This window comes from Drosophila busckii, chromosome X, assembly GCF_011750605.1.
Source record: "Drosophila busckii strain San Diego stock center, stock number 13000-0081.31 chromosome X, ASM1175060v1, whole genome shotgun sequence".
NCBI classification, from domain to species: Eukaryota; Metazoa; Arthropoda; class Insecta; order Diptera; family Drosophilidae; genus Drosophila; species Drosophila busckii.
Genome location: NC_046608.1, coordinates 3038460 through 3061154, shown reverse-complemented (window position 1 = coordinate 3061154; position 22695 = coordinate 3038460). Strand labels below are relative to the sequence as shown.

General features: G+C 40.3%; 6 protein-coding genes and 1 long non-coding RNA gene across 9 annotated transcripts in view; 3 read left to right on the top strand and 4 right to left on the bottom strand.

Moving 5' to 3' along the window:
• Nucleotides 1-39: 39 nt before the first annotated feature.
• LOC108606406 (protein sym1) lies at nucleotides 40-3436 on the bottom strand. Its single transcript, XM_017996491.2, has 5 exons — nucleotides 3340-3436; nucleotides 693-835; nucleotides 555-637; nucleotides 307-489; nucleotides 40-240 (listed from the first exon to the last, which is right to left on the bottom strand). The coding sequence occupies exons 2-5, from the start codon at nucleotides 826-828 to the stop codon at nucleotides 82-84; spliced, it is 561 nt and encodes a 186-aa protein (XP_017851980.1). The 5' UTR covers nucleotides 829-835; nucleotides 3340-3436; the 3' UTR covers nucleotides 40-81.
• LOC108606409 (trypsin-1) lies at nucleotides 847-2109 on the top strand. Its single transcript, XM_017996493.1, has 3 exons — nucleotides 847-1172; nucleotides 1236-1589; nucleotides 1653-2109. The coding sequence occupies exons 1-3, from the start codon at nucleotides 1032-1034 to the stop codon at nucleotides 2040-2042; spliced, it is 885 nt and encodes a 294-aa protein (XP_017851982.1). The 5' UTR covers nucleotides 847-1031; the 3' UTR covers nucleotides 2043-2109.
• Nucleotides 2060-3944, bottom strand: LOC108606405 (mpv17-like protein). Its single transcript, XM_017996490.1, has 5 exons — nucleotides 3883-3944; nucleotides 2849-3046; nucleotides 2651-2784; nucleotides 2458-2589; nucleotides 2060-2325 (listed from the first exon to the last, which is right to left on the bottom strand). The coding sequence occupies exons 2-5, from the start codon at nucleotides 2976-2978 to the stop codon at nucleotides 2143-2145; spliced, it is 579 nt and encodes a 192-aa protein (XP_017851979.1). The 5' UTR covers nucleotides 2979-3046; nucleotides 3883-3944; the 3' UTR covers nucleotides 2060-2142.
• LOC108606410 overlaps nucleotides 3549-22695 on the top strand; it is an 81573-nt gene continuing 62426 nt past the window's right edge. The window contains exons 1-2 of the long non-coding RNA XR_001915450.1: nucleotides 3549-3636; nucleotides 12759-12782. This is a non-coding gene — a long non-coding RNA (uncharacterized LOC108606410). The remainder of the gene's footprint in view (nucleotides 3637-12758; nucleotides 12783-22695) is intronic.
• LOC108606407 (MICOS complex subunit mic25a) lies at nucleotides 3942-4784 on the bottom strand. Its single transcript, XM_017996492.2, has one exon. It carries the CDS (start codon nucleotides 4717-4719, stop codon nucleotides 4171-4173), a length of 549 nt encoding a protein of 182 aa, XP_017851981.1. The 5' UTR covers nucleotides 4720-4784; the 3' UTR covers nucleotides 3942-4170.
• Nucleotides 5061-6227, top strand: LOC108606403 (cell cycle negative regulator roughex). The gene is made up of 2 exons (XM_017996488.2): nucleotides 5061-5165; nucleotides 5224-6227. The coding sequence occupies exons 1-2, from the start codon at nucleotides 5135-5137 to the stop codon at nucleotides 6051-6053; spliced, it is 861 nt and encodes a 286-aa protein (XP_017851977.1). The 5' UTR covers nucleotides 5061-5134; the 3' UTR covers nucleotides 6054-6227.
• Nucleotides 7121-22695, bottom strand: part of LOC108606402 (neuropilin and tolloid-like protein 2) — a 67467-nt gene continuing 51892 nt past the window's right edge. Inside the window, exons 10-13 of one of the 3 annotated variants that reach the window (XR_004458927.1) lie at nucleotides 15267-15349; nucleotides 13933-14214; nucleotides 11371-12381; nucleotides 7121-7427 (exon numbers count right to left, since the gene is read on the bottom strand). Coding sequence is in view for 2 of the 3 variants with exons in the window: in XM_033294538.1 (XP_033150429.1) it covers nucleotides 11700-12381; nucleotides 13933-14214; nucleotides 15267-15349 (1047 nt within the window). In the remaining variant the exon portion in view is untranslated. Of the gene's footprint in view, nucleotides 7428-11262; nucleotides 12382-13932; nucleotides 14215-15266; nucleotides 15350-16987; nucleotides 18579-22695 lie in introns of those variants that run through there. The other 2 variants (XM_033294538.1, XM_033294539.1) reach the window with 2 other exon arrangements.

The following is a 22695-nucleotide window of genomic DNA, read 5'->3' as shown; positions in this document are numbered from 1 at the left end:
GTCATCTTGCCGGCAAAGTTGAATTCAAACAAAACAATTTTATTACAAGCATAAACACTAAAACAAACAATTAAATTTAAATTAAATTGCTGTATCAACTTCATGATGCTCCAAGTGCTTCATATAAGCCAGAAAACATGTCCAACAAAGGCTGCAGGCGCTGATAAAAGGCACACGATTGCGTTCAGGTATAAGAGAAAAATTAATGGTGGCCACCAGCGGCCAAACGGCTAAAGCTACCTAGACGGACGGACAATTTTGTAAGTCTTTTGTATACCAGTGGAGTGTGTTTTAATGCATATTTACTTTATAGGTGGGCACAAACTTTTTGCCAACCTCGGCTACAGCCTCGCGCACTGTTTTCGACTCCAGCAAGCTCATGATAAAGTAAAAACATGTCATGGCAGCGGGTGTATAGGATACCGTTTCCACAGCTGCCTTGATAATACCTGTACGTAGTGTTGTCTGTGGCCACATGGCGCTGGATATCTGCGTGACCAATGGGTAATAGTTATGACTGCAGATTAAGTCCTTGGATTAAGGTCTCTGCTTACCTTAACCCAGCCGTAAAGCGTTGGCGCCACAAATAGTCCGCCGTACATGCTGAAACGCAAAACGCGCCACCAATCATAGTTGCCTGCAATAAGCAGTTGCTGACTTAACTAAATGTATGTACATTACTTTGAACTCACCCCAGCTTTTGCCCTCAAATGTTTGCTGTATCAGGCTGCCACTGGGCCAGATCAGGCTGTAAGATATCATGCCACGCACTATGGGATATCGGTTGACAAACATCTTGAAATTTTGCCATAGCAGCGGAGCAGCCATACTACTACTGCATACAGAATTTTCAAATTAAAATTTATGTTAATATAAACGGCTAAGGCAACCTTGTTAGCTGACTGTGAGAGTGTGTGTGTGTGTGTGTGTGTGTTGACAATGCGGGCCGGCCTTTGGGCCATATCTATGCCACATGCAGCGCGCAAATCAAATAAATGCAATGAGCCGCTGCCAAAAGCAAATCAAACAACATGAACTGCTGTAGACTACAACAGCTAATGCTTGGCCTGCTATTAACCGGATTGAGCGGTCGTCTGTGGGCGCAGGAGCTGCAACAGGATGGCAAAATAGTGAATGGTACGACGGCCAAACAAGGCGAGTTTCCATTTGCTGTAAGCAGTTTATTTCTTTATACGTTATATAAAATAATGCCGATTTTTTTTTTGTTATTGCAGCTCTCGTTGCGTCGCGTCAAGTCTGGCAGTCACTCCTGTGGTGCAAGTTTGCTCAACAGCGGCTGGGCAATGACGGCAGCGCATTGTGTGCGCGGTGCGACGCCCGCGCAGCTGAATTTACAATACGGCAGCAATAAGTTAAGGCGCAATGCCACGCAGCTGGCGGCTATAGCTGCTATATATGTGCATCCGGACTATCAGCCGCAGGACAAGCATATGAATGACATAGCGCTGTTGCAGCTGCAGCTGCCGCTTAACTTCAATGAGCTAGTGCAGCCAGTGCGCTTGCCACAGCCGCAGCAGCCAACACTAGGCAACACCAGCGTCGTGCTAGTCGGCTGGGGCTTGAATGCGGCAAGTTATACACAAGTTACACCAGTTTATTTGCAGCATTGTTAATCCTCAAATTGCTTGCAGACTGGCGGCGTAGTGCAGAAGCATTTGCAGAAGGTGGAACTGCAGGTGTTCAGCGATGAGGACTGCAGCAATCGTCATCAGACTCAACTGTTTGACACGCAGCTGTGTGCCGGCGTGCCGGAGGGTGGCAAGGGTCAGTGCAGCGGCGACTCCGGCGGACCGCTGCTGCTTGCCGGCACGGATACGCAAGTCGGCATTGTCTCCTGGAGCATTAAGCCTTGCACACGTCCACCTTATCCCGGTGTGTTCACTGAAGTGTCCGCCTATGTGGATTGGATTGTTAAGCTGGTGGGCAGCACAGCGAAGTCCGTGCCCACGTCACAGCTTTGGATACAGCAGCTGCTGGTGGGACGCCAGCCACCACCAGCATTGCCAGCAACGCAGTCATAATCTCGAACGATCGCTTGTACTTAAATGCGTTTTATTAATTGACCTAAAGAAACATTTGTCTAATACATTTGTATAACACTTTGACTTTAATATTTTCACGTCACGTCAGCTGCGACTGCTGATCCGCCGCCTGATCTGCTTCGTTGGCTAATTGACGCTGTTTCATATAAGCGAGAAATACGGTCCACATTAGACTGCAGACGCTGACAAAGATGAGGCGATTGTGTTCAGGCACCAGCGAGAAGTTGATCGTTTGCAGCACGGGCCACACACATATGCCCACCTAAAAGGCGCAGGATAATGGCAAGGATAAAGCATTATATGATAAGCAAGTGTTACTCAAATTTTGAAAAACTAAACAAAACTAAGGAGCGACCCGAATAGTAAACAAATGGAAAAGAAAGAGAAAACAAACCTTGTAGGTGTGTGGAAATTTGTTTTTGGTCTCCTCGACAGCCTGGCTCCAGGTCAGGCCATCCAGCAGGCTCATGCCCATAAAGAAACTTGTCGCGGCAAAGGGTCCATACGATATTTGTTCGGTCAGGGCCTGCGCGAAAAAGTGTTACGTGAGCTGAGAGAGAATCGAGAGATGCCAAACCCAAACCAACCTTGACAATGCCAGTGCGAAAGTTCGTCTTGGGCCACATGGCGCTGCTGAGGCGCACCCAGTAGTAAACTGTGGGCGCCACATAAAGCGAACCAAAGAGGCTAAAGCGCAAGGCTCGCCCCCAATCGTAGGTTTCTGAGATATGAGAGAGATGAGTGGCGCAGATATGCGTAGTAGGGTCCATTAGAATTGCACTTACTCAGATTGCGTCCCTCTAGGGACTGTTGTATAAGGCTGCCCGTGGGCCAGAGCACGGCATAGACAGCAGCTCCACGGGTCAAGGGATGCAGGCTGCTCTGCCATTTCAGCAGCCCTTGCAGCAAGTTCATTTGTTTTCAAATTTCAAAAAACCTTAACCTAAACTATATACATTTGCAACTGCTGCTGAGAGCAATTGCTTAAAAGAGAGTGCAATTGCTTAAAATACAAAGTTCTCTTTTTTTAAAAGAGCAACGACAACAGCAACAACAACAAGAGCCCAAATTTGATTGCATGGCCAAGCCAAAGGCCCTGGCATGCAAGGTCAATGTCAATGTATGCGCGCGTGTGTGTGTGTGTGTCTCTTCCTTTTCATGCACTAGAAGAGAGCGAGAGCGTGTGAGTAAGCGCAAGCGAGTTAAGTTTTAATCCGCCTGCTGCACTTGAACTTCCAAACTTTGTTTTAGTCTTCGCTTTGTCTTCGGTACTTGCTTATGTATTTGCTCTAAAATCTGTGCGCGTAATTAATTTTTTACTTTCACGCGTTGCGCTTGCAGTTCGGTCGACAACTAAATGTGTCTACAAAATTTGCATAAATTGATCGTGTGCAGTTGTAATTGCAGCAAAGCTTTTGTGCCAAGTGACGCTGCTTATGAAAAGCGTGTAAAAATAATGCCTAAAATTACAAATGACAAATCGCGTGTGCTACGAAAAAAGAAAAAAATGTTTGCGCGCCAATTTGATTGCAAGTGCAGTGCAAGGTGTCATAACAGCTGAGTCTGTTTCTATGTATGTGTGCGCGTGGCTGTGCGTGATGTTTTCTGTTTTGTTTTGTTTTATTCTTGAAACATGGAACGCAGTTGCGTCACGCACAACACTGATTTTATGTAATACAGTTACTCTCACTACTTAATCTAAATCTGTTTATTGCTTGTCACACACACATTTATTAGTTAATGCTGTTTACATTTGTCAGTTGCTTTTGTTGTTGTTGTTGTTAGCGTTGTTGCTCTTTTGTCATACACCAATACATACATACACATTTTGAATTATCTATGCAGTTGGTTGACAGTATTGAATATTAATTTATAATTATTATAATTTGTATACAATTGAACGCTGTCCAGCTGTTGTATTGCTGTAACGGAACTAAAGCAATTTGCACGCCAATCAGCTGATGCAGCAGCAGCTTTGTGTTGAGATTAGAAAGCTCCAGCGAGCTTTTTATGCAAATGTGGTCGCATTAATCGAATGAAAAGCTTTATCCGACCGCTATATTTGAAATTGTTCGTGTTTCTGTGCTAGATATTAAATTACTCTGTTTTAATATTCGGTACACATCTCATCTGAACGCAGTATCTTAATCTTCTGGTCAGAGGTTTTCGACTTTTTGGCCGCACTCAGCTGCTTGTCGAATACAAACGTGTGATACTGTTTGGCTAATGGGGCACACTTGAGTGGCTCATTGGCATACTGGCGGTAACAGTTAATTAGCTGCTGCTCCATTGTCTCTATGTCTGCGGAGCAGTTGTTCGCCTTGGCCCATTTAACCGGCTGGCCAAAGAGCTGATGCACACGGTCCATTGTCTTGCTGAATTGTGATTCTTCGATTTCCGTGGAACGTCTGGACCAAGATGCAGCTACATTCGTTGGCACGGCCTCTGTTTGCTGGTTAGACGATTGCAGCTGCTTCTGATTGCATTCCTCGGTATTAATGGTGGTCGTGGTGGCGCCTGTGCCCGCAGCGGGAGTCACAACTTTATCTGTTTTGGCAGCAGACTTTTCGACACGCTCCAGCACCTCACGGCTTATTTGAAATGGAGAGTTGTTGGTCATTTGCACAGTCTGCGGCTTGCTGTTGTTGGCGCCCATTTTAAAAATCTTTATGCTAGTTGTAAATATCTATCGAGATTGGTAAAAAAAATTTTGTAACTTTAAAAAAATAATTATTTGTAGTCTTTGAAAACTCAAATTTAATCTCGTCACAAACGCACATTTCGTTGCTAACTGTAAAAGCAATGGCAACTTTTTTTTCTTCAAAAATTGAATACCAACTGTTCGATAAGTTGGTCGCGCTATCGAGTGAGTACTAAATTTCGAGAGCAGCTGTGTGTATGCTCTAAAAAAAAATTGAAAAGTGTGGCAGCCCCAAATGTAGTGCTAGTGCTAATATCGATTATTTCACATCACTAATACTAATTTGACGTCTCTACGATATGCCTCAGTGATGCTTAACAATTTAACAAATTATTTTAACAAAATCTAGTAATTATTAAAAACAATAAAAATGCATGAGGCTGAAGCAACATACACAGAGCGTAAGTACACAAATGCAATACTTTGAAACGCAACTAAGGTAAACAAAAACATTTGCAGCAACCCCAATCGAGGTGGTAAAACAAGTTGTTGCTAGCGTTGAGGCAGGCGATGTGCGTAGCTTATTGGCCGAAATTTGTGTGTTCAATTTTCTGGGACGCAATGTATGCTCAGCAACCGAAGTGACCGGCTGGGTTCGCACACAAGTGACAAATCGCTTCAAGCACCAACAGTTTGAGTCTGCAACGCTCTGCGATTTGAGGCAGGAGGTGCATCTGAAAGAGCGCTTTGGCAGCAGCTTCGGACGCCAGCAATACCGCCCAAAGTTGAAACATGAGCTGCCGTCCTCATTGAAACTGCATATAGACACTGATGACGACGATGATAGTGATGAGATTGGAGCTGTTGTTGATCCGTTAGCATTGGTCTTGAAGACACCACCGCGAGGCGGCGATGCCAGCAGCTCACACGTACTGGTTCAATATGTAATGGCCACCGGTGTGCTCAAGGCTTGCCACAAGGCCGACGATGGCGGCATATGTGTTGGCCCACTGATTCCCGTGGAGCTGACTGTTGGATATCGCAACAATCCACTAGAGGTTTGCCTAATTGTCTACGATAAACACGATCGCTATTTGGGAGCGGCACTGAAGCGACGCGGCGCCCGCTCGCATCGGCGACATGCGAATACGGATGATGAGGCTGGCGAGGATGAGCAGCCACCGCCACGCACAGTGCGGCGCACGCTGTTTATCAATGAAGTCGATCTGGATGACGATCTGGGCCTGCGTCCCATAATGGAGAGCCACGAGCCACGTAAGCGTCACCACGAGCCAAATACAAACCCCAGAGCCAAACGCTTGACCAAATCACGAGGCATGCGCTTCTAAATTAAAACACTCAAGCAGTTAATTAATCTTAAGTTCAGTTTAAATTTTGGATTTACCAACAGTCGATGCGCTGTTTACACTGTTGAGCGTTTGTTATGCCGTTTTCATATTTTGGCGGATCTCTGCGCGAGAAGACTGACATACTCCTAATTAATTGTATTTAATTAATTCTATATATATTATTTTCGAATACATAATTTAATATGTATATTTTTTTGTTATACAAATAAATTCAATTGAGATAAGTTCAAATATTTTTTTTTATAGTTTTTGCACAGTGAAACTTTTTATTTAGTCTCTCGCGACTTTTTACATTAATTGTCACACATACATTTCAGCTTACAACTATTTATTTTACGTTTATACCGTTTTATCGAATGCTATTTGATTAAAAAATGTTATGTTTTTTTTATTATAATTTTATTTCGAGACAATTTATAGTTAACACACATACGATGCTTGCAGTCGTTAGTTTAATGCGATTTTAATGCTAATAAAAAAAAAAATGATTTTTATTAATCTTATTAGTTTTTTTTTTTGTAATGTTTTATATTGTAGTCCTGTTTTAATTTTGTTGTTGTTTAAATTGTAGCCTTTAGTTTTACACATACACACTTAATTATAGTTTTTGTTTACTTATACTTGAAGTATGTGTTGCTCGTTTATAAAAAAAATTCCATTTACAAAAGTTTTAGTTTAGTTTAAACCTTACGCTTACAATACTTGTAATGCACAATTATTGTAGTAAAATCGCTAAATATTCATTCACTTTTTTTTGCTTACACTTATGTACATAATTTTACTAATTTAAAATAGAGTTTACACACAAAAAAAAAAAAACAACAATATTATAACTTGGCCGCAGGCTTGGCTTGCTTTTCATTTGTAGTTAAACTCGTTTGAAATTACAGTTAGGCTATAGTTGATAAAGATTTAATTTAATTTAAATTTAATTTATAAATATATATTACTTTTTAAAATTTATAACAACACAAGGGGTACGCGTACAAAACTATTTAGCATAACAATAATTATAATTTCTTTTATTTTTATTTTTTTTTTTTGCTTTTGTTTTTCTAAATTGAATTTACAATATACACACATACATATGCATGTGTGTGCTTTAAATGTTAGCTCGTAGTTTGAAATCTTATATACAGTTGAAAAAAAATCAAATATATATCAATTTTTTTTTTAACTTAATGCACGCACACAAGCGCTCAGACATTGCTTAGTGTTGGTAAATAACAAAATAAAAAAATAATGAGCAAGGTGTAAAAAGCGCCATCAATTAAATTTAATTATTGCCTTTTATGCTGCTCGACATCATATAAAAATTTTTTTTGTGTGCTTTTATGTCATCAGCAAAATCAACTGGAAAAAATGATATATATGTATACCCACAATATAAAAAGAATTAAATGTAATAATAATACACATAAATAATGAACCAGAAGCAGACGCACTCACACATACACACAAATACACACACACAAGAGCTTGTTGTTCAAAAAAGCGTTGAAGCATTTTTCATATTTTTTAATGAGTTTTGCGGTTTATTGTGCAATATGGAAAATTTCATAGCATGCTGGCATTTTGAAAGTCTTGAATTTTCAACTGACTTCATGTTTGAGCAGGGTAAAAAGAAAAAAACGTTAAACGTTAACGTTTGCCCTTGTTTTTTTTTGATAAGGGACTAAGCGAGCAAACTTCAGCGCAGTGACTGTCAAACTGTAAGAGCTAATTACGCTTGACCAAACAACAAACAAAAAGCGTTTGACATGCACTGGCTAAAGCTTGGCCGCAAGTCGCGCAAAATTAAATAAATATATAATTATCAAAATATTTAAGGTTCAATGTTTCAAATACACTTAATGTACAAGCAAAATAAAGGAAAATTTCAGCAACAAAAAAAAAAAAAAAAATGCAGTTTTATTTAAGTGCTGTGGCACATTGCACACTGTTTTGGGCTTTTTTTTCATGCAATCAATCATAATATATTTTTGAAATATTATTATTTTTTGTTGTTGCTGTCAACAACTTGTTTGAACTGACACAGACACAGACACAATAAAGCACGAGCAACAACTAATCAATTGATTGATGCTTAAAGTTATTAAAAAAATAACAAATATATATATTTTAGATTGTAATTATTTTTCATGTTGACACGTCACAGTGTCATAAGCTCTATCATCAATTTAAACCCCACTCAAGCGCCACCAGCACCAGCCCCTGGAAATATTGACGGCACGCAGTTGTTTGGAAAAACCGCAACGCAATATGGTGACCGTGCTAATTGTGAGCTGACAGTTTTGGGTTTCCAGATAAACGTAAAACAATGCGGAAAAAATATATAAATGTTTGACACTTGAACGCTTGAATGAGCTAGGAAAATACAAAAAAAAAATGTCAAATTTATTGCTGTTGTGCCCTTTTGTGCGCATAATAAATTCAGCAGGCATTCAGTTAATCAACTTGTCTATATGCATTAGAGCCAAATCGAAATGTATGTTTAAATATAAATTACACATATAGTATGTAGATTAGTTGGCGCACATATTATTTAAATGTTTAAGTAGTGGACAGCAATGTTTACGTTTTGAAAGCTGGCTGCTATAAAAGCTGAAGCTAACACTGCTTGGCTCTCTGCCGCCTCGACGCTGCTTTTGTTTGTGGTAAAGACAATGCGGCTGTGTGGCTGGCACAACAATTTAATTTAATGATTAAAACAGCTGCAGCATAAACAGACAGACGCACAGACAGACAGACGAAGTGACGAACAGGCAGAGTTAGCGAAAGTGAGCGTGAATAAATGCAAAGAAAATCATTTAACAAAGATTTTCACGCAAATTGCGGCTAAGTGAGAAAAGAGAGCGAGCGTGTGAGCGAGATAGCGCTAGTTAAAGGTGTCGTGCACGTGCACATGATGGATGGACTCTATCTGTAGCCAGGACACACACACACATACACATACACATACATTTAGTTTCTTTAGTCTGCGGCACGTTTGTCATGCATGTAAATGAACAAGTTGCTTGCAGCGCACAGTGGGGCATGCCACAAGCTTTGGACTTTTGCACTTTACCTTTCATTACTTAAGTGGAGCAGCAATGTTAGCAATTCAGGCAACTATTTAATTAATTAATTCATTTGCTAAGTTTGCTTGTTAGCAAATTCAAAACTTTTTACTACTTGACAGGTTTCTGCATAAAATTTCTGTTCATATAAAACTTTTAAGAACGCATATGAATTACAAATTTCGTTTTATATTTGTTGTGATTTTTAATTGAGTGCTTGCTGAATAGTTTCTATTGAATTGTTTAATTATTATGCCATAAAGTTAAGAGTAAGCAGAATTTATAGTTTTTAACTAAATGCTGTTGCTCTAAGCTAAAGCAACAATTAGTTTGCAATTTGTATAAACAAATTGCCACAAGCGAACTTGAAAGCAACAAAAGCTGTTGCAAGTTTAAAATAAATTCACAATTTAGTTGCCCCTTTTGCCCCACTGTGCGCATGCAACGATTTGCCGCGGCAATTGTCTCTGTACATTCTGCTGTTGTTTTTGCTTTTGTTTTTTTGAGGCTTTGTTTGGCTGTGCAGGCAAGCATGTCCAGTTGGTGGTCAAGGCAAACACACACACACATGGGAGCGCACATTCTAGTGACTGTGGCCTGGTTTTTGTTAACGCACATGTTGCTCATACGCCGCCGTTGTCCTGCCGTCTGCTTAGTGTCTGCACAAATGTTGCTTAGCCCTGCACTGCGAGAAAATAGAACTAACAGTTTCACTTTATATTGTTTTTTTGCTGAACACAAAAATACATTTTCGCTGCTTAATTTGCAGTTTTCTGAGCATAAATCGTTAAGTTAACAACAATTAAAGCTAATAATAATATGCGGGCAACGCACGCACTTCACTCCATGCTTAAGCGTCAACAGCTTAGACACAACTGATCTACGTGAAGCCGCGCGCGCTTGTTTAACTGCCAGCCGTCCACTCACACTTTTGATCTCAGTGCAATCAGCGAAGTTGACAGCGCCAGCCAATCAGAGTCCGTGAGCGTCAGTCAATGCGCAAGCTTATACTCATCAGCCAATAAGCTTACGCCTGCTTGCTAGCGAGAGAGCAGCGCTGCTTGCATTCATTCGTAGCCGCTCTTCGCTGCTGCGACTAAACGAGCAGCTCAGAGAGCGTTAGCGCTGCTCTCGCATCTTTCGTTCGCCTGCGCTCGATCGACTGCGCTGCGGCGACTGAACGAAAGCGCCGCTCAATTGCTTAGAGAGCGTCGCTGCTTTGCTGCTTAGAGAGCAGCGCGCATCGACTGCAGCTAAAAACTTTCCATTAGCAGCAGACTGCACTAAGTCTGAGCTAAAAACCACGTGGACTTAAGAACAATTGAGTGCAATAAGAATTTGTCTGCTTATATTGTAGAGCAATTCATACAAATTTTAACTTGCAGGCTGCAGTTGATTTTGAACTCCTGCTTGCTTGCGAGCGAGCGAGCAGCGCTGCTTGCGTTCGATCGCCCTGCGCTGCTGCTGCGACTGAGAGCGTCACTGCTTTGCATCGTACGGTTTTTTTTCTTAGCTTTGACTGCAGCTGGACCACAGCTGTGAGCGTGGTCACTTTGTTGACAAAGCATTGAAATATTCTTATGTACAGAATAACTTAATTTGTGATTTGTAGAATAGTTTGATATATGTATATAAAAGTATTGCAGAATAATTTCATAAAATATTGCTGAACTGCTAAACTTTTGCTTTTTGGTTTTTAATACAAATCGTCGATTTTAGTTTTCAGTTTTAGCCAAACATAAATGATTAAAAAAGGTAATTTGATGGCCGCTCGCTTATAAAGCTTGTAAAAGTGCAAACTTTATGCTCAATTTGTGAAACTAATATTCATTTATTATACATAAAATATCACAACATTCTTGTTTTTCAAACATTGAAAACCTTTGGCATCAAAACGATGCAACAGATTTAAAAAAAAACGTTGTAGATTAGCTTAGTAGCTTTAACTGCGTTAACGATTTATGCTCAAAAAACTGAATTTTTTTAAGCTATAGCTAGCAAATGAAGCAAACAATATTTTTTTTGAATTTTAATATTGGCAGGCAGAACAAAACAAAACAAAAGCAAAATGTGCAAAATGGAAATAATAATAAATGTATGGAATAAATGTATGATTTTCTTCCAGTGTATGTGTGTGTGTGTGTGTGTGTATGGCTTGGGTAATTGAAGCCAGCTTATTGCCTGGCAGCAACATTAGCAGCAGTTGGACTGCTAGCACAATTAACTTGGCCCATTACCTTTTACTTTAAGCGCTTTAAGCCAATGCAAATAAAAATGCAGCGCGCTGACTGCAGCAATTCCGTTTGATTGCACCACGCCGTTGCCATGTTGTGTGCCCATGTTGCTGCTGTCGTTGTTGTTGGTGTTGCTGCTGCTCTGGATGTTTGTATTCGTCTGCGTGTTGTGTCGTTGGTGCCGTTGTTGCATTGCTTGTGGTTAATATGCCAGCAATTGTCCAGTCGCTGTCGCTGTTGTTCATTTTCTTTTGCTGCTGCTGCTGCTGCTGCTGCTGGTTGCTGTCGTGCATTATTGTTGTTGTTGTCGATTGGCATGCCATAGTTAAATATCAATGTGACGTCATGATAATCACGTCTGGCGCTGAATTCCGTATGTCGATAAACACTTTGGACTCTTCATTCTTCTGTTGCTGCTTGCCCGCGCCAACAGCAGCAGCAACTCCGCCAGCAACAGCAGCAGCAGCAGCTGAACTGCCGCCACTCTTTACTGGCAACACAGTCTGCGTCTGCAGCTGACCATGCCCCTTCGGCAGCATCTGCTGCTGCTGCTGCGCGTGTATGTGCGGATGATGCACACGTTGCTGCTGTTGTAGCTGCTGCTGCTGCTGCTGATGTTGCTGATGCTGATGATGATGATGGCAGATCTCTTGTGGTCTGGCTGTTGAGGCTACTATCAGGCCATAGTGCGAACGCTGAGCAGCTGAGCCAGCACCGCCAACGCCGCTGTGGCGCTCCTCCAGCTCAAGCGAATCGTTATGATGCGATGGGGCATGTTGCATGTGCATTTGGCTGCGCCTGGTCAGCGTATTGAGCAGCTGTGCAGCTGTTGGTGGCGGCGGTGTTGTTGCCGGCAGTCCGGTTACCGCATTGGGCGCGCCATAGCCAAAGGTGGAGAAGAAACGTGGCGGCGGCGGCGGCATCACAGCGCTGCCCGCGCCCAACGATGAGGAGCTAGACTTTTGTCTCATTAGCGTTGCCACCGCGCTGGGGCTGTTGGCAAACAGCGACTCCCTGTAGACGCGCGCATCAGGTGAAACAGCATGGCAAAGAGAGAGAGAGAGAGAGAGAAAGCATTTCAATATTTGTCTTTCATACACGTTAAGCAAACGCAGCAGGCGACCGAGGCCGAGACCCGCCCTGAGTGGGTGCTCAATCAAAGTGTTGGGGGGTAGCTGTCATCATGGCATATGGTCTAAACTTTAGGCGTGCGCGCTCGCTGTGATTGGAACACGTCAAGTCGTTAAAACAGCAGGCTACACTTTAAATAAATAATTCCTTAAAATATTCTCATTACTGCTATTAGCTTTGCTTGCTCCTGCTGCTGCTTCTTACATTAAATATAAAAATTATGCATAAATTTAATACTGAAATTTTGCTTTTTATTGCAGCCATGACGTGTTTCTGCTACTTGGGTAAGTAACAGCTTGAAAATGATATGTTATCGATACTATCGTTAGCTTTAATTTGCTCCATTTATAAATTGCACTTGTACTATGCATATTTTCTAAATAATATACAAAAATTCTTTACATTTATGCAGCAACTATAGCTCATCGATACTATCGATAATCACTTAAACTGCTAATTAAACATCATGCATATTCTCTATTTTCAAAATAATTTCTAACTATATTTATGTAATCTGCATTTATCGATACTATCGTAAGCTGCAATTTCTAATTTAATTTTTACTTTCATTAATTAAACTGTAACTAAATTTTGTAAATGCTGCATACAACTTATCGATACTATCGATAGCTACATCAACTGTTAGCTAAACAGCTTTGTATGCATAGTTCTTGCTTATAAAATCTGCAATTCATTTTAAACAGAAGCTACAAGTTGGCAGCACTAGCGTAAACTTCATTTATTGCTAACTAAGCATATTTTGCGTATTAGTTAATTTCTTTTGGAATTTAATAATGTATAGCAATCTGCTATGCGCTATATGTATGTAATCGATACTATCGATAGCTGCTGCTGCCAACGCTAATGCGCAAATTTCTTAAACAATTTAACAAGAATTTAAATCCTCTGCTAGTTGACTTGCTGTAAGTTGTCATCTCTCTGTTGTTCTGCGTGCTTGCGTCATGTTTCATGAATTGTCATGTGTCAGTCAACAAATGTGGAGTAACCCGCTTGCCCCACCCGTTGCTGCTGCTGCTGCTGCTGCTGCTGCTTACTGCTGATGGATCTGAGTCAGCGTTTGGCTTACTCGTATGTCTCGCTCGCTCGCTCGCTCTGGCTTTGGTCCAATAAAGACGCATGCAAATACAAATATTTGCATCGATTTGTGTTGTGCAAGCAGCAGGCGTTGTATCCGCTGCTTGTCCTGCTGCCTGCTGCCTGCTGCCTTGTTTGTCATTAGGACCTACATACATTGCTATTGTTTTTCATTGCGTTGTCGTCTGTTTTGTTTTTTTTATTTATGCATTTGCGCTGAGCATTGACTTTTGCAATTTGTTACGTTACGTATACGCAGCATGGTCAAAGCGCATCTAGTTAACAGGCACATATGCTCATAATGAGTAAAGCGTCACGCCCCCCACCCCCTATACGTACCTAGTCTGACAGCCCATATCACAGGCATTAACCGGTGCGGTCGCTATCGCCGCCTTTGTTATCAGCTCATGCGTCGCTGTTGTGGTTGAGGAGGACTCGCCATCGTCCACGTTAATGCCACAGATGCTCGCCTGTGTCATGTCGCCATGACGTCGCAGTATGCTATGCTCTTTCTCCTTGAAGTCCGCCTTGCTCGATTGCGTCGATATGGGCACAGCCTCGCGATAGTAACCATTGGAAACATCATCAAGTATCTGCAGCGAGGTCTGCGAATGCTTTTGCCTGCAAGATGCCAAGCACAGAGAGTCATAGATTAAACGTTAGTTAGTCTAAGTGCATAGCATGTGATTCATTTCACTCTATGCGCTGCTTAGCTCTAATTTCCGCAACAGTTGTGGATGTATTCAAAGGTAGTCGCTCTTTATTTAATTACAATGCTTTACATTTAAAGCTGACTGCAGTTCACTTTCTACTTATTTCAATTTCAATCTAAAATTATATGTAATATTAAGTGCTTAGCATTTCATTTTTTAAGCAGCAATTGCAGCTTTTATAACTTTGCATAATTTTAGTTAAGTGAAGAGTGCGCAGTTTTCATTTTCATCTACATAAAATATAAATACTGATTTTAATTTGTAATAACATAAAAATATGTAAAGATAGTAAACTAATTTTGATAATTTATTTTCATAAAAATATTTAACTTTTAATAAAAAAAATGACAATAATATTTATAATTAATTTTCTGTATCTGCCTTTATCGCTTAGCTTCAAGTATGTTTTTAAAGTTCCAAAAATATTACGCTTATAATTCAGCAAATCTGAGTAGCAATTGCAATTAAAAAATATTTGAATTAATGCCAAGCGCTTATGACTGAGACTAGACAATGCTAACTCACATTCAAAGGCTATAGAAAATAAGCAAAGTTAAGCTCTGGCTGCGCATATGGAGGAGTTAAAGCTCAAGCTTTGGCGCCCGATTGCAGGCTATACATAATTCATCATGTGTTTGAACTGCTTGTTATGTTTTTTGTTTTTTTCTTTTTTTTTTTGAACTCGCTCTTCTTTTGCTGTTTTGCATCATTAGCGCGTATGACTGCTAACGCTAATGGCGATTGCAGTGGCAATGGCAATGGCTTCGGGATTGCTTTTGTCTGAACGTTTAGCTCATTTGCATTTGGCGTTTGCCAACTTTAGCTTTAGCTTTGGCCTGCGAGGGTGCAAACTCAATTTGCGTTTTTTGCCAATGAGGCGCAGCTAATGCAGCTTAATGAATCTACAGCCAGTCGCTGAGCGAGAGTGAGCGAGTGAGCGAGAGCGAGTGGGCAACTTACCTTGATATGTTGTCGCGTGAGCGTGTCTTTGAGTGGCGGTCAATCTCGTCCAGCTTGCTCTCCTTCGATTCGCGTATGTGATCCTGCAGTGCATAAAATACAAAAGTGAGAGAAATCGGCCAATAATGTGCAACGAAGCGATACACAGAGCGATGTTAATAAAATCGCCATTGTCTGGCGATTTAACCAATTTACTTATGCACACACACTATAATAAGCATAATAATAAATATTTTCAATTAATTTTGCAGCAGCAACAAAGATAAAGCTGCTGCTGCTGCTGCCAGGCGTTGAAAAAATAAGGTAGGGTAAAGTGGGTCGTATACGTAATGTTCAACACTTTGGACTGTCAGCTGGATTATTGAGGCAGCAATTAAGCGCTTGCCAACACACCCCACCCCACCCCACCCCACCACACCCCTCGAGCTGAGGCATCGAAGTCATTAATACGCCGTCGATTGTGCGCTGCTGCACTTGAGCGCAAATGCTACATAATAAAGATGCTGAACTCTTGCCGCTGGCGCTGGCGCTGGCTCTGGCCTGTGGGGTGCATGATAATGGCCGCAAGTCTGTCTGTCTGTCCGTCTGCCTGTCTTTTGTATGTGGTTGGGTCACCTTGCCTAGGGTGGGGGCAACTCAAATTGCATTCATAATAAATTACAAGCCAAACATTTGCTGCTGCTGCTGCTGCTGCTTCTTCTGTTTATGGCACAATATTTTCATGCATTTGCATTTTCATATTCATTGCAGCTCTTTCGTTGCTTTTATAATACAAACGTTACCGTTATACGCTTTCATTCCGCTTAATTCTCTTTTATTCCGCTTTCAATGCCCCAATTGGTATCAATGCTTGCTCTTCTTTTAGCTATTACTTCTTTTTTGCCATTTAACAATTTTGCATTATTTTGTATTTTATTTGCTATTTGCTGTTCAAGTTTATTCAATTCAATAAGCTGCCCAGCATCATGTGTTGAGCTATATGTTATATTTATTTAAGCTTAAATACTATATATAGATTTATATATGCGCAGCACATGGTGGCGTATGCGTAACAAAGAGCGGCAACCATAACCATGCGCAAAGCAACCAAATTGCTTTAATCGCTAATTTATAAGCCCTTCAGGCTCACTTGACGCTTACACACATTTTGAATATTTTATTTTGAAAATTTAATGAATAAAATTCAATGCTTCAGTTTCGAATGTAAAAATATCAAATCAATTAGTTCAACATTACGCGTCAGTTATTTAATTCACTAAAAAAATAAGTAACGCTTTAAGCCTTTTTAAATCTATCAAATTGCATTGGGAATGAAAGAAATGTTGAGTTGAAAAGGATTTTAAATTGATGTTTTAAGTATTTCTTAAACTTTAGCTACAATAAATAATGAATGCTAAGTTACGCGCATATTTGATTATTTTATTATATTATTGATTGCCGCTCTGCGCACAACATGGCGTATGTGTAATTTAACTATTGCTTGTCTTTGAGTGAACACAATTTCTGCAATTCATTTATTATTATAACTACTCTATTATAAACTTTCATTAACATTTCTACTGATTGTTCAATTCTTCTTTTTGCATTTCCATGTCAAGCATGACAAATTACAAAGCTTAACAGTTTAGTTAGCTAAAAAAAAAAAAGTACTACTAGTAAATTCATTTGACAATAAGTTTATTAAATTTACTTTATGTTTGCCACTGCATTTTTTTTTTTTGTTTTTTGTCAACTTCTTGTGGCAGCAATTGAACTTATGAGAGGTTAATGAATTGTAGGACTGTAAAACACAAAAATATAATTCCTAAAATATTGAAAGAGCGCAATTCCAAGATAATTGAAAATCTTTTAAGTCGCTAGAAGCTTTCAAAGTTGTTTCAAATGTTTAAAATAGGCGTGCTTCCTAATTATTGAAAATTAGTTGGAAATTCTTTTTCAAATAACTGCTTTGGATTTCGAAACGTTTGTAGTAGAAATTTTAATTTAATTCCACTTTTAAGTATAAAATACTATGCAAAAGCTAAAGAACCAAAACAAGCCGGGGCTGAATGCTTAGGAATGAATCAAAAATGTTGGCTGTTAACTTAACATAGACGCAAGCTGTTAGCTTAACAGCGCTTGATTGCAACTGCTGCCAGCGAAAGTTGAAGAGCGAGACGCGAGTGCAAATGTTTGTTAAACAATATAAACATGTTAACTTTCAGTTTTGTGTATTGCACACACACACACACACACACGCACATACAAACAAACAAGAATACAAGTCTATAAATTTTTGTGGCGTTATTTGCATAAACAATAAGTTAGCTGTTGGTGAATTTGAATGGGCAGCAAGGCAGGTCAAGCAAACAAAGCAAGAGAAAGAGAGAGAGAGAGAGAGAGCGCAACACAGACAGAGAGAGAAAGAGAGAGAGAGAGGGGGAGTGGTAAGCCGAATGTCAATGCAAATGCTCAAACGTATGTTTGTGTGTGTGTGTGTGTGTGTGCAACACTTTTGTGCTTTTAATGATGCAACCGAGTCACAAGTCACGCTGCAGCACGTGGCACGTGGCAGCTTCGCCCACGCACGCTTTAGATGATTTTATTGAAAAATTTAAGACCAGCAACACCTTTGGCCTTTGACTTGGCTGCCGCTGCGAGCAGCGAAGGCGGCGGCGGCGGTGGTGGCGGTGGCGGCGGCGGTGTCAGCGCCGCTGTCTCTGTCGATGTGCTGGATCCAGCTGTGCCCGTGGGCGTCGGTGTGGCAGTGCCAGTGCCCGTGGGCGAGCCCGTTGCTGTTAGCGAGCTGCTGCACGAATTGCTGTCGCTGGTTGTTGTTGCTGCTGCTGCTGTTTGCAGCTTGCATTGTCCGCTGACCAGCACGCACTCGTCCTCGCCTTCGTACTCCTCCTCCGGCAAGGTGGCGCTATCGCTGTCACAGCTAAAGCCAATGCCATCATCGTACTCATTGTCCGGCAGTTGCTGCTGCTGCTGCTGTTGCAGTTGCTCCGCCAGCTGCAGCTGCTGCTCATAGTGGCAGGGCACACTCTGCTGCTGCTGGCTGTGGCCCATGCCCATGCCCAGGGCGCTAATGCAATCGTAATCGTAATCACAGTCGTAATCACAGTCATAGCTATTGCCAGCTAGTTGAGCGCTCAACTGGCTGCTGCTGCTGCTTGGCAACTGTTGCTGCTGCTGCTGCTGCTGCTTCTCTTGCTTGTAGCCAAAGTCGCACATGAAATCGTTTTGCAGTCCAACGAAGATTGCGCTCTTGGGAGCGCCCAGCACAAAGGAATCAATGTGATAGACGCTATCGCGCAAAGCTGGCACATCCTGTGGATAGAAACATATAGAAGAGAGAACAGAAGAAGACGAGCAGAAAGACAGTAGAAAGAAAGAGAGAAAGAGAGAGAGAGAGAGAGAAAAGAAACAAAAGAAAAGAAAACAAAAGACAGAGAGACAAAGACAAAGACAAGGACACACACACACACACACATGAAGAGCGAGCGAGCGAGAGCGATATATAGAGCGAGACGGCACTAGAACTAAGTTATGTTATGTTTGTTTGTTCTTTTTTTTTGTTTGATTGTGTGCAGAGGAAATTGTTTTGGGTTTTAGAGCAAGTTGCACAGGATGTTGCTGTTGCTGTTGCTGTTGCTGTTGTTGTTGTTGTTGTTGTTGTTGTTGTTGTTGTTGCAAGCAGTTGTGCTATATGTTGTTGTTGCAGCCTCATGCTACGCTTTACAAACCAAAAAACCAAAGCCATAATAAATTTCTTTTATTGACAAAGCAAACAACAAAACAAAAATTGCAACTACAACGTTAAAAGGAATTGAAGTTGAGCACATTGCGCGTTGTCATAATGCAACAAAGCATAAAATAATAATCAACAACATAAGCGCACACATACTATATATATATCTATATAGTAGCGCTATCTGACGCATGTAGTTGTCAACTCGTAACTCGTTTGCAGGAAATTAAAACAGTTGAACATTTTGTTGTTCATTTGTTGTCCATTGACAACGCTTGATCGTTCCAGTAATTTATCCAATTAATGCTTTGATTTCTAATAATTCACTTATTTGGCCCACTTTGTTTGTATTCTCTGCAATTGCAGCCAAGTGTGGCATGAAAAATTCCACTTCGTGTCAATTCAATTCAGTTTCGAGTTGCCACATGTTGCATTTGCCACCCAATATGGCTGCCTGTTGCCCTAATTGCCACAATTTCATTAAAACAATAAACTAAAAAAGCAACCGCAAAGCTCTATTTAAGCTAAAGCGAAAATTTTCAATCAGTTGACCAAATTTGTATGGGCAATTTTGGTTTAACAAATTTTATATTCAAATTTTTCACTAGAAAATTTTAAATCTATTACATAAGTATATTTTTATTTATGTGTTTGCAGTTTAATAAACTAAGGCTTCATAAAGTAAATACACATAATATTATAGAGTCTTCATTTTACACTCAAATCTCAATTGACGAACTTACATAACATGCAACTTGCTTGCTTAGTAATTAAATATGCATACAATTTAATTTATAATTAAGTTTAATTCCATAACTCTTATACTAGCTGAGATCTGGGCGTTCATACAGACAAAAATGATAAGTAATTAAATTTCATTTGACTAACTCTTCGCACATTTTACTGGCTCTCAAAAAAAAGTTCGTTATTAAATCATTAAATATGCATAAAGCATAAGCCTGCTTTTTTTGCAATTATTTATATTAAATAAAATTTCGTTGTTCATTTAACAATTTTTGCCAAATCCCATTTAGATCCTATTTTAGCTGCAGTTTGCTCTCTTTTGTTTTAATTGCGCACAAATAAATCCCCAAATCACGAAATTTATTGTCTATTAACAATTTCAATTGACCACACAAAAAAATAATGGCTAAAATCATAAAGCATTCGGTCCATATTTCTTTCGAACTGCCATTTTATGCAAAGCGTTTAATCAAAATGCGTTTTGTCTGTCTCTCTCCATCTCTCTCTCTCTCTCTCTCTCTCTCTGTCTTTCTCTCTCTCACATTTTGATGGCATTGTGTTGTTGATTTGATGTTGCATGCCGCATATGCCAATATATTTGATAGCATCGAAAGTTTTTTATTTTTTGCATGGCTCATTTTTTTGTACAATTATTTCATAAATTTTTTAGATGCTTGCAAAAGTTTTGGCTACACGCATCAATGAGTTTTGCATTGCATGCAAAAGTTTGGCATTTGTTTAATTGGAATTTGGCACAGGTGGCGATGGCGGCGGCGAGTGCGGGGGCGTTGCCACTAATGTTATATACGCATGTAGCATGCGGCATGTGGCATATACACATTTCTTTGACTAGCGCCGTGGCAAAAGCGCCCTCGGGCATTTACAAAATTAACTTGGCTAAAACTTTTTACTGCCATTGCTAACAGCTAATCGCAAGCCAATTCCAACAAAAAAAAAAAAACAATGCCGATTACATATCTCTCTCTCTCTCTCGCTCTTGAAAGTTTCGCACATATCTATTATATACGGCTGCAAAATTGAAATTGAAATTGCAGAGCCAACAAACATTTGCTAGACTATTAAGCTATAAATGGGCTACGCTTGATTTCATTTACCTTTTTGCCCAAAAAACAAGTTCAATCAACAATAAAGTCACATGTGCGTCAACATAAAATAAAAATCCAAAAATTGTTCGAACTGTGCTTAGATATCTATGGAAATAGAATTTTTTGTAGCTTTTTTCGCAATTGTATTGTGAGCAATTTTTGTATAGAGCAGCTGATGAAAATTTAAGTGGAAATTGGCTGGCAAATTACAAGAAAATCCTATTTAAAGCATCAACTGTGGGCTAGTGTGCATTTCGACTTAATAATAAATAATAAACAGTCAAATTATATTTGACAATTGCAGCTGTAAGCAAGCATACAATTTTGTAGCATACAATTGAGCGCAAGTGACTTTGTTCTGCCAATAACAAAGTTGGGCTCTAATTTTTGTTGCTTTGCTGCTTTACATTTGTTACTTTTTGCAGTCGCGCGCTAAAATGTAAAACTAAACAATTTTGGCAAAGCATAAAATTCATAAATATGCTTGTTAAAATGTTGCAACGTTTGTGGGTATGAGCGAGTGGCTTTCCCCCGCAGCACTTGTCAAACTGTTTAATGGTCTTGAGTGTATTAGCAATCGATTAAAAACTTTTTACAGTCCTAAGCTCTTTGGAAATGCTCGGGATTTGCTGCTGAGCTGAGTTTGCTTGCGCGAGTAACTTGCTGCTTGTCTATCGAGACACCTGCAGGGTAAGCTAAGCACACACACAGACAGACACACACACACAATGCAACAAAGTTTGCTAAAACGATTTAATAGCACACACAGCTGGCAACAACGAGAGTTATGCGGCAATGTAATACAAATTATATATGTATGTGTATGTGTGTGTGTGTGATATGAGCTTTTGCTTGTTGACAGTCGCTGCTTTGGTACAATTTATTATTTACGCATTTGAGGCACTTTCCAACTGAAATATGAGAACACTTTTTGTGCCGAGCAACTGACTGAGCGACTGCTTGAGTAATTGAGTGATTGAGTGAGGCAAGTGTTAAGTTCAATTTAGTTGGCAGCGGTGTGGGGTGGGGTGGGGTTAGGTGGTTGCCTAAGTGCAGCTGCTTGTATTATTTTTATGGCTCTGCCTGTATCCTAGCGCGAATTGCATTTCAGCTTGATTTATTTCATTTCATTTTAGTTTCATTGCACAACGTCCGGCCAAGAAATACGTTTAGAGCTACATAAGTTGGTTATTACTTAGAGAGACGAGCCACCCACCCACCCAATCGCTCAGCCCAAGTGAAATCTGTGTGCGAATTCGTTGGCGTTTAGTTCTCAGTTCGCTCAAATAAAATATTGCCCATAGCGTATGCCTGACAGCGCTCAGGGCGCGCTTCAGCTCTGCTCAGCTCAGCTCAGCTCAGCTCTTTCTGTCTGTGGGATATGTTAGATAAACCAAGCGCATGAGAGCTCGATTTTGCTCTCAGCTGCAACATGTTGCAAGCAAGCAGCGGAAATGGCAGTTTTTCCATTACGTTTGCCGTCGCATCGCGTCGCCATACTCAAGTGTCTTACACTTGGCAGGCGTATTACTTAATTTATATATGGCAAAAAAAATGAAACATGCAACAGCAACGAGCAACAGTCAGAGCTGAAGCTGAAGCTGCCGCAGGGAATTTGCTACAAGTATGATATTAAATTTAGCTAAAATGCATTTGTATTTAGGTGTGCGTGTGTGTGTGTGAATTGCTTTAGACTTAAGCAGCTTAGCTTGAAGACACGCAATAACAAAAACGCCACAAAATGCGTCACGGCTTGCCTCATTGCAAACATATTGCTGGTCACACAGCAGCAACACTTGCAACAGCAACCAAAATACTAAAATAACACTGCAGGCAATGCATGTGC

What these genes read in the sequence shown, in the direction of transcription:
- LOC108606407 (XM_017996492.2), bottom strand. Translation starts at nt 4,719, where the DNA reads ATGGGCGCCAACAACAGCAAGCCGCAGACTGTGCAAATGACCAACAAC.
- LOC108606406 (XM_017996491.2), bottom strand. Translation starts at nt 828, where the DNA reads ATGGCTGCTCCGCTGCTATGGCAAAATTTCAAGATGTTTGTCAACCGA. An exon ending in ATTTGAGGGCAAAAGCTGGG is followed by an intron (nt 638 to 692) that starts GTGAGTTCAAAG and finishes TGCTTATTGCAG; the next exon opens with GCAACTATGATTGGTGGCGC. An exon ending in CGCTTTACGGCTGGGTTAAG is followed by an intron (nt 490 to 554) that starts GTAAGCAGAGAC and finishes TTGGTCACGCAG; the next exon opens with ATATCCAGCGCCATGTGGCC.
- LOC108606405 (XM_017996490.1), bottom strand. Translation starts at nt 2,978, where the DNA reads ATGAACTTGCTGCAAGGGCTGCTGAAATGGCAGAGCAGCCTGCATCCC. An exon ending in CCTAGAGGGACGCAATCTGA is followed by an intron (nt 2,785 to 2,848) that starts GTAAGTGCAATT and finishes CTCATATCTCAG; the next exon opens with AAACCTACGATTGGGGGCGA. An exon ending in TTCGCACTGGCATTGTCAAG is followed by an intron (nt 2,590 to 2,650) that starts GTTGGTTTGGGT and finishes TTTTTCGCGCAG; the next exon opens with GCCCTGACCGAACAAATATC.
- LOC108606403 (XM_017996488.2), top strand. Translation starts at nt 5,135, where the DNA reads ATGCATGAGGCTGAAGCAACATACACAGAGC. An exon ending in TGAAGCAACATACACAGAGC is followed by an intron (nt 5,166 to 5,223) that starts GTAAGTACACAA and finishes AAACATTTGCAG; the next exon opens with CAACCCCAATCGAGGTGGTA.
- LOC108606409 (XM_017996493.1), top strand. Translation starts at nt 1,032, where the DNA reads ATGAACTGCTGTAGACTACAACAGCTAATGCTTGGCCTGCTATTAACC. An exon ending in AAGGCGAGTTTCCATTTGCT is followed by an intron (nt 1,173 to 1,235) that starts GTAAGCAGTTTA and finishes TTGTTATTGCAG; the next exon opens with CTCTCGTTGCGTCGCGTCAA. An exon ending in TCGGCTGGGGCTTGAATGCG is followed by an intron (nt 1,590 to 1,652) that starts GCAAGTTATACA and finishes AATTGCTTGCAG; the next exon opens with ACTGGCGGCGTAGTGCAGAA.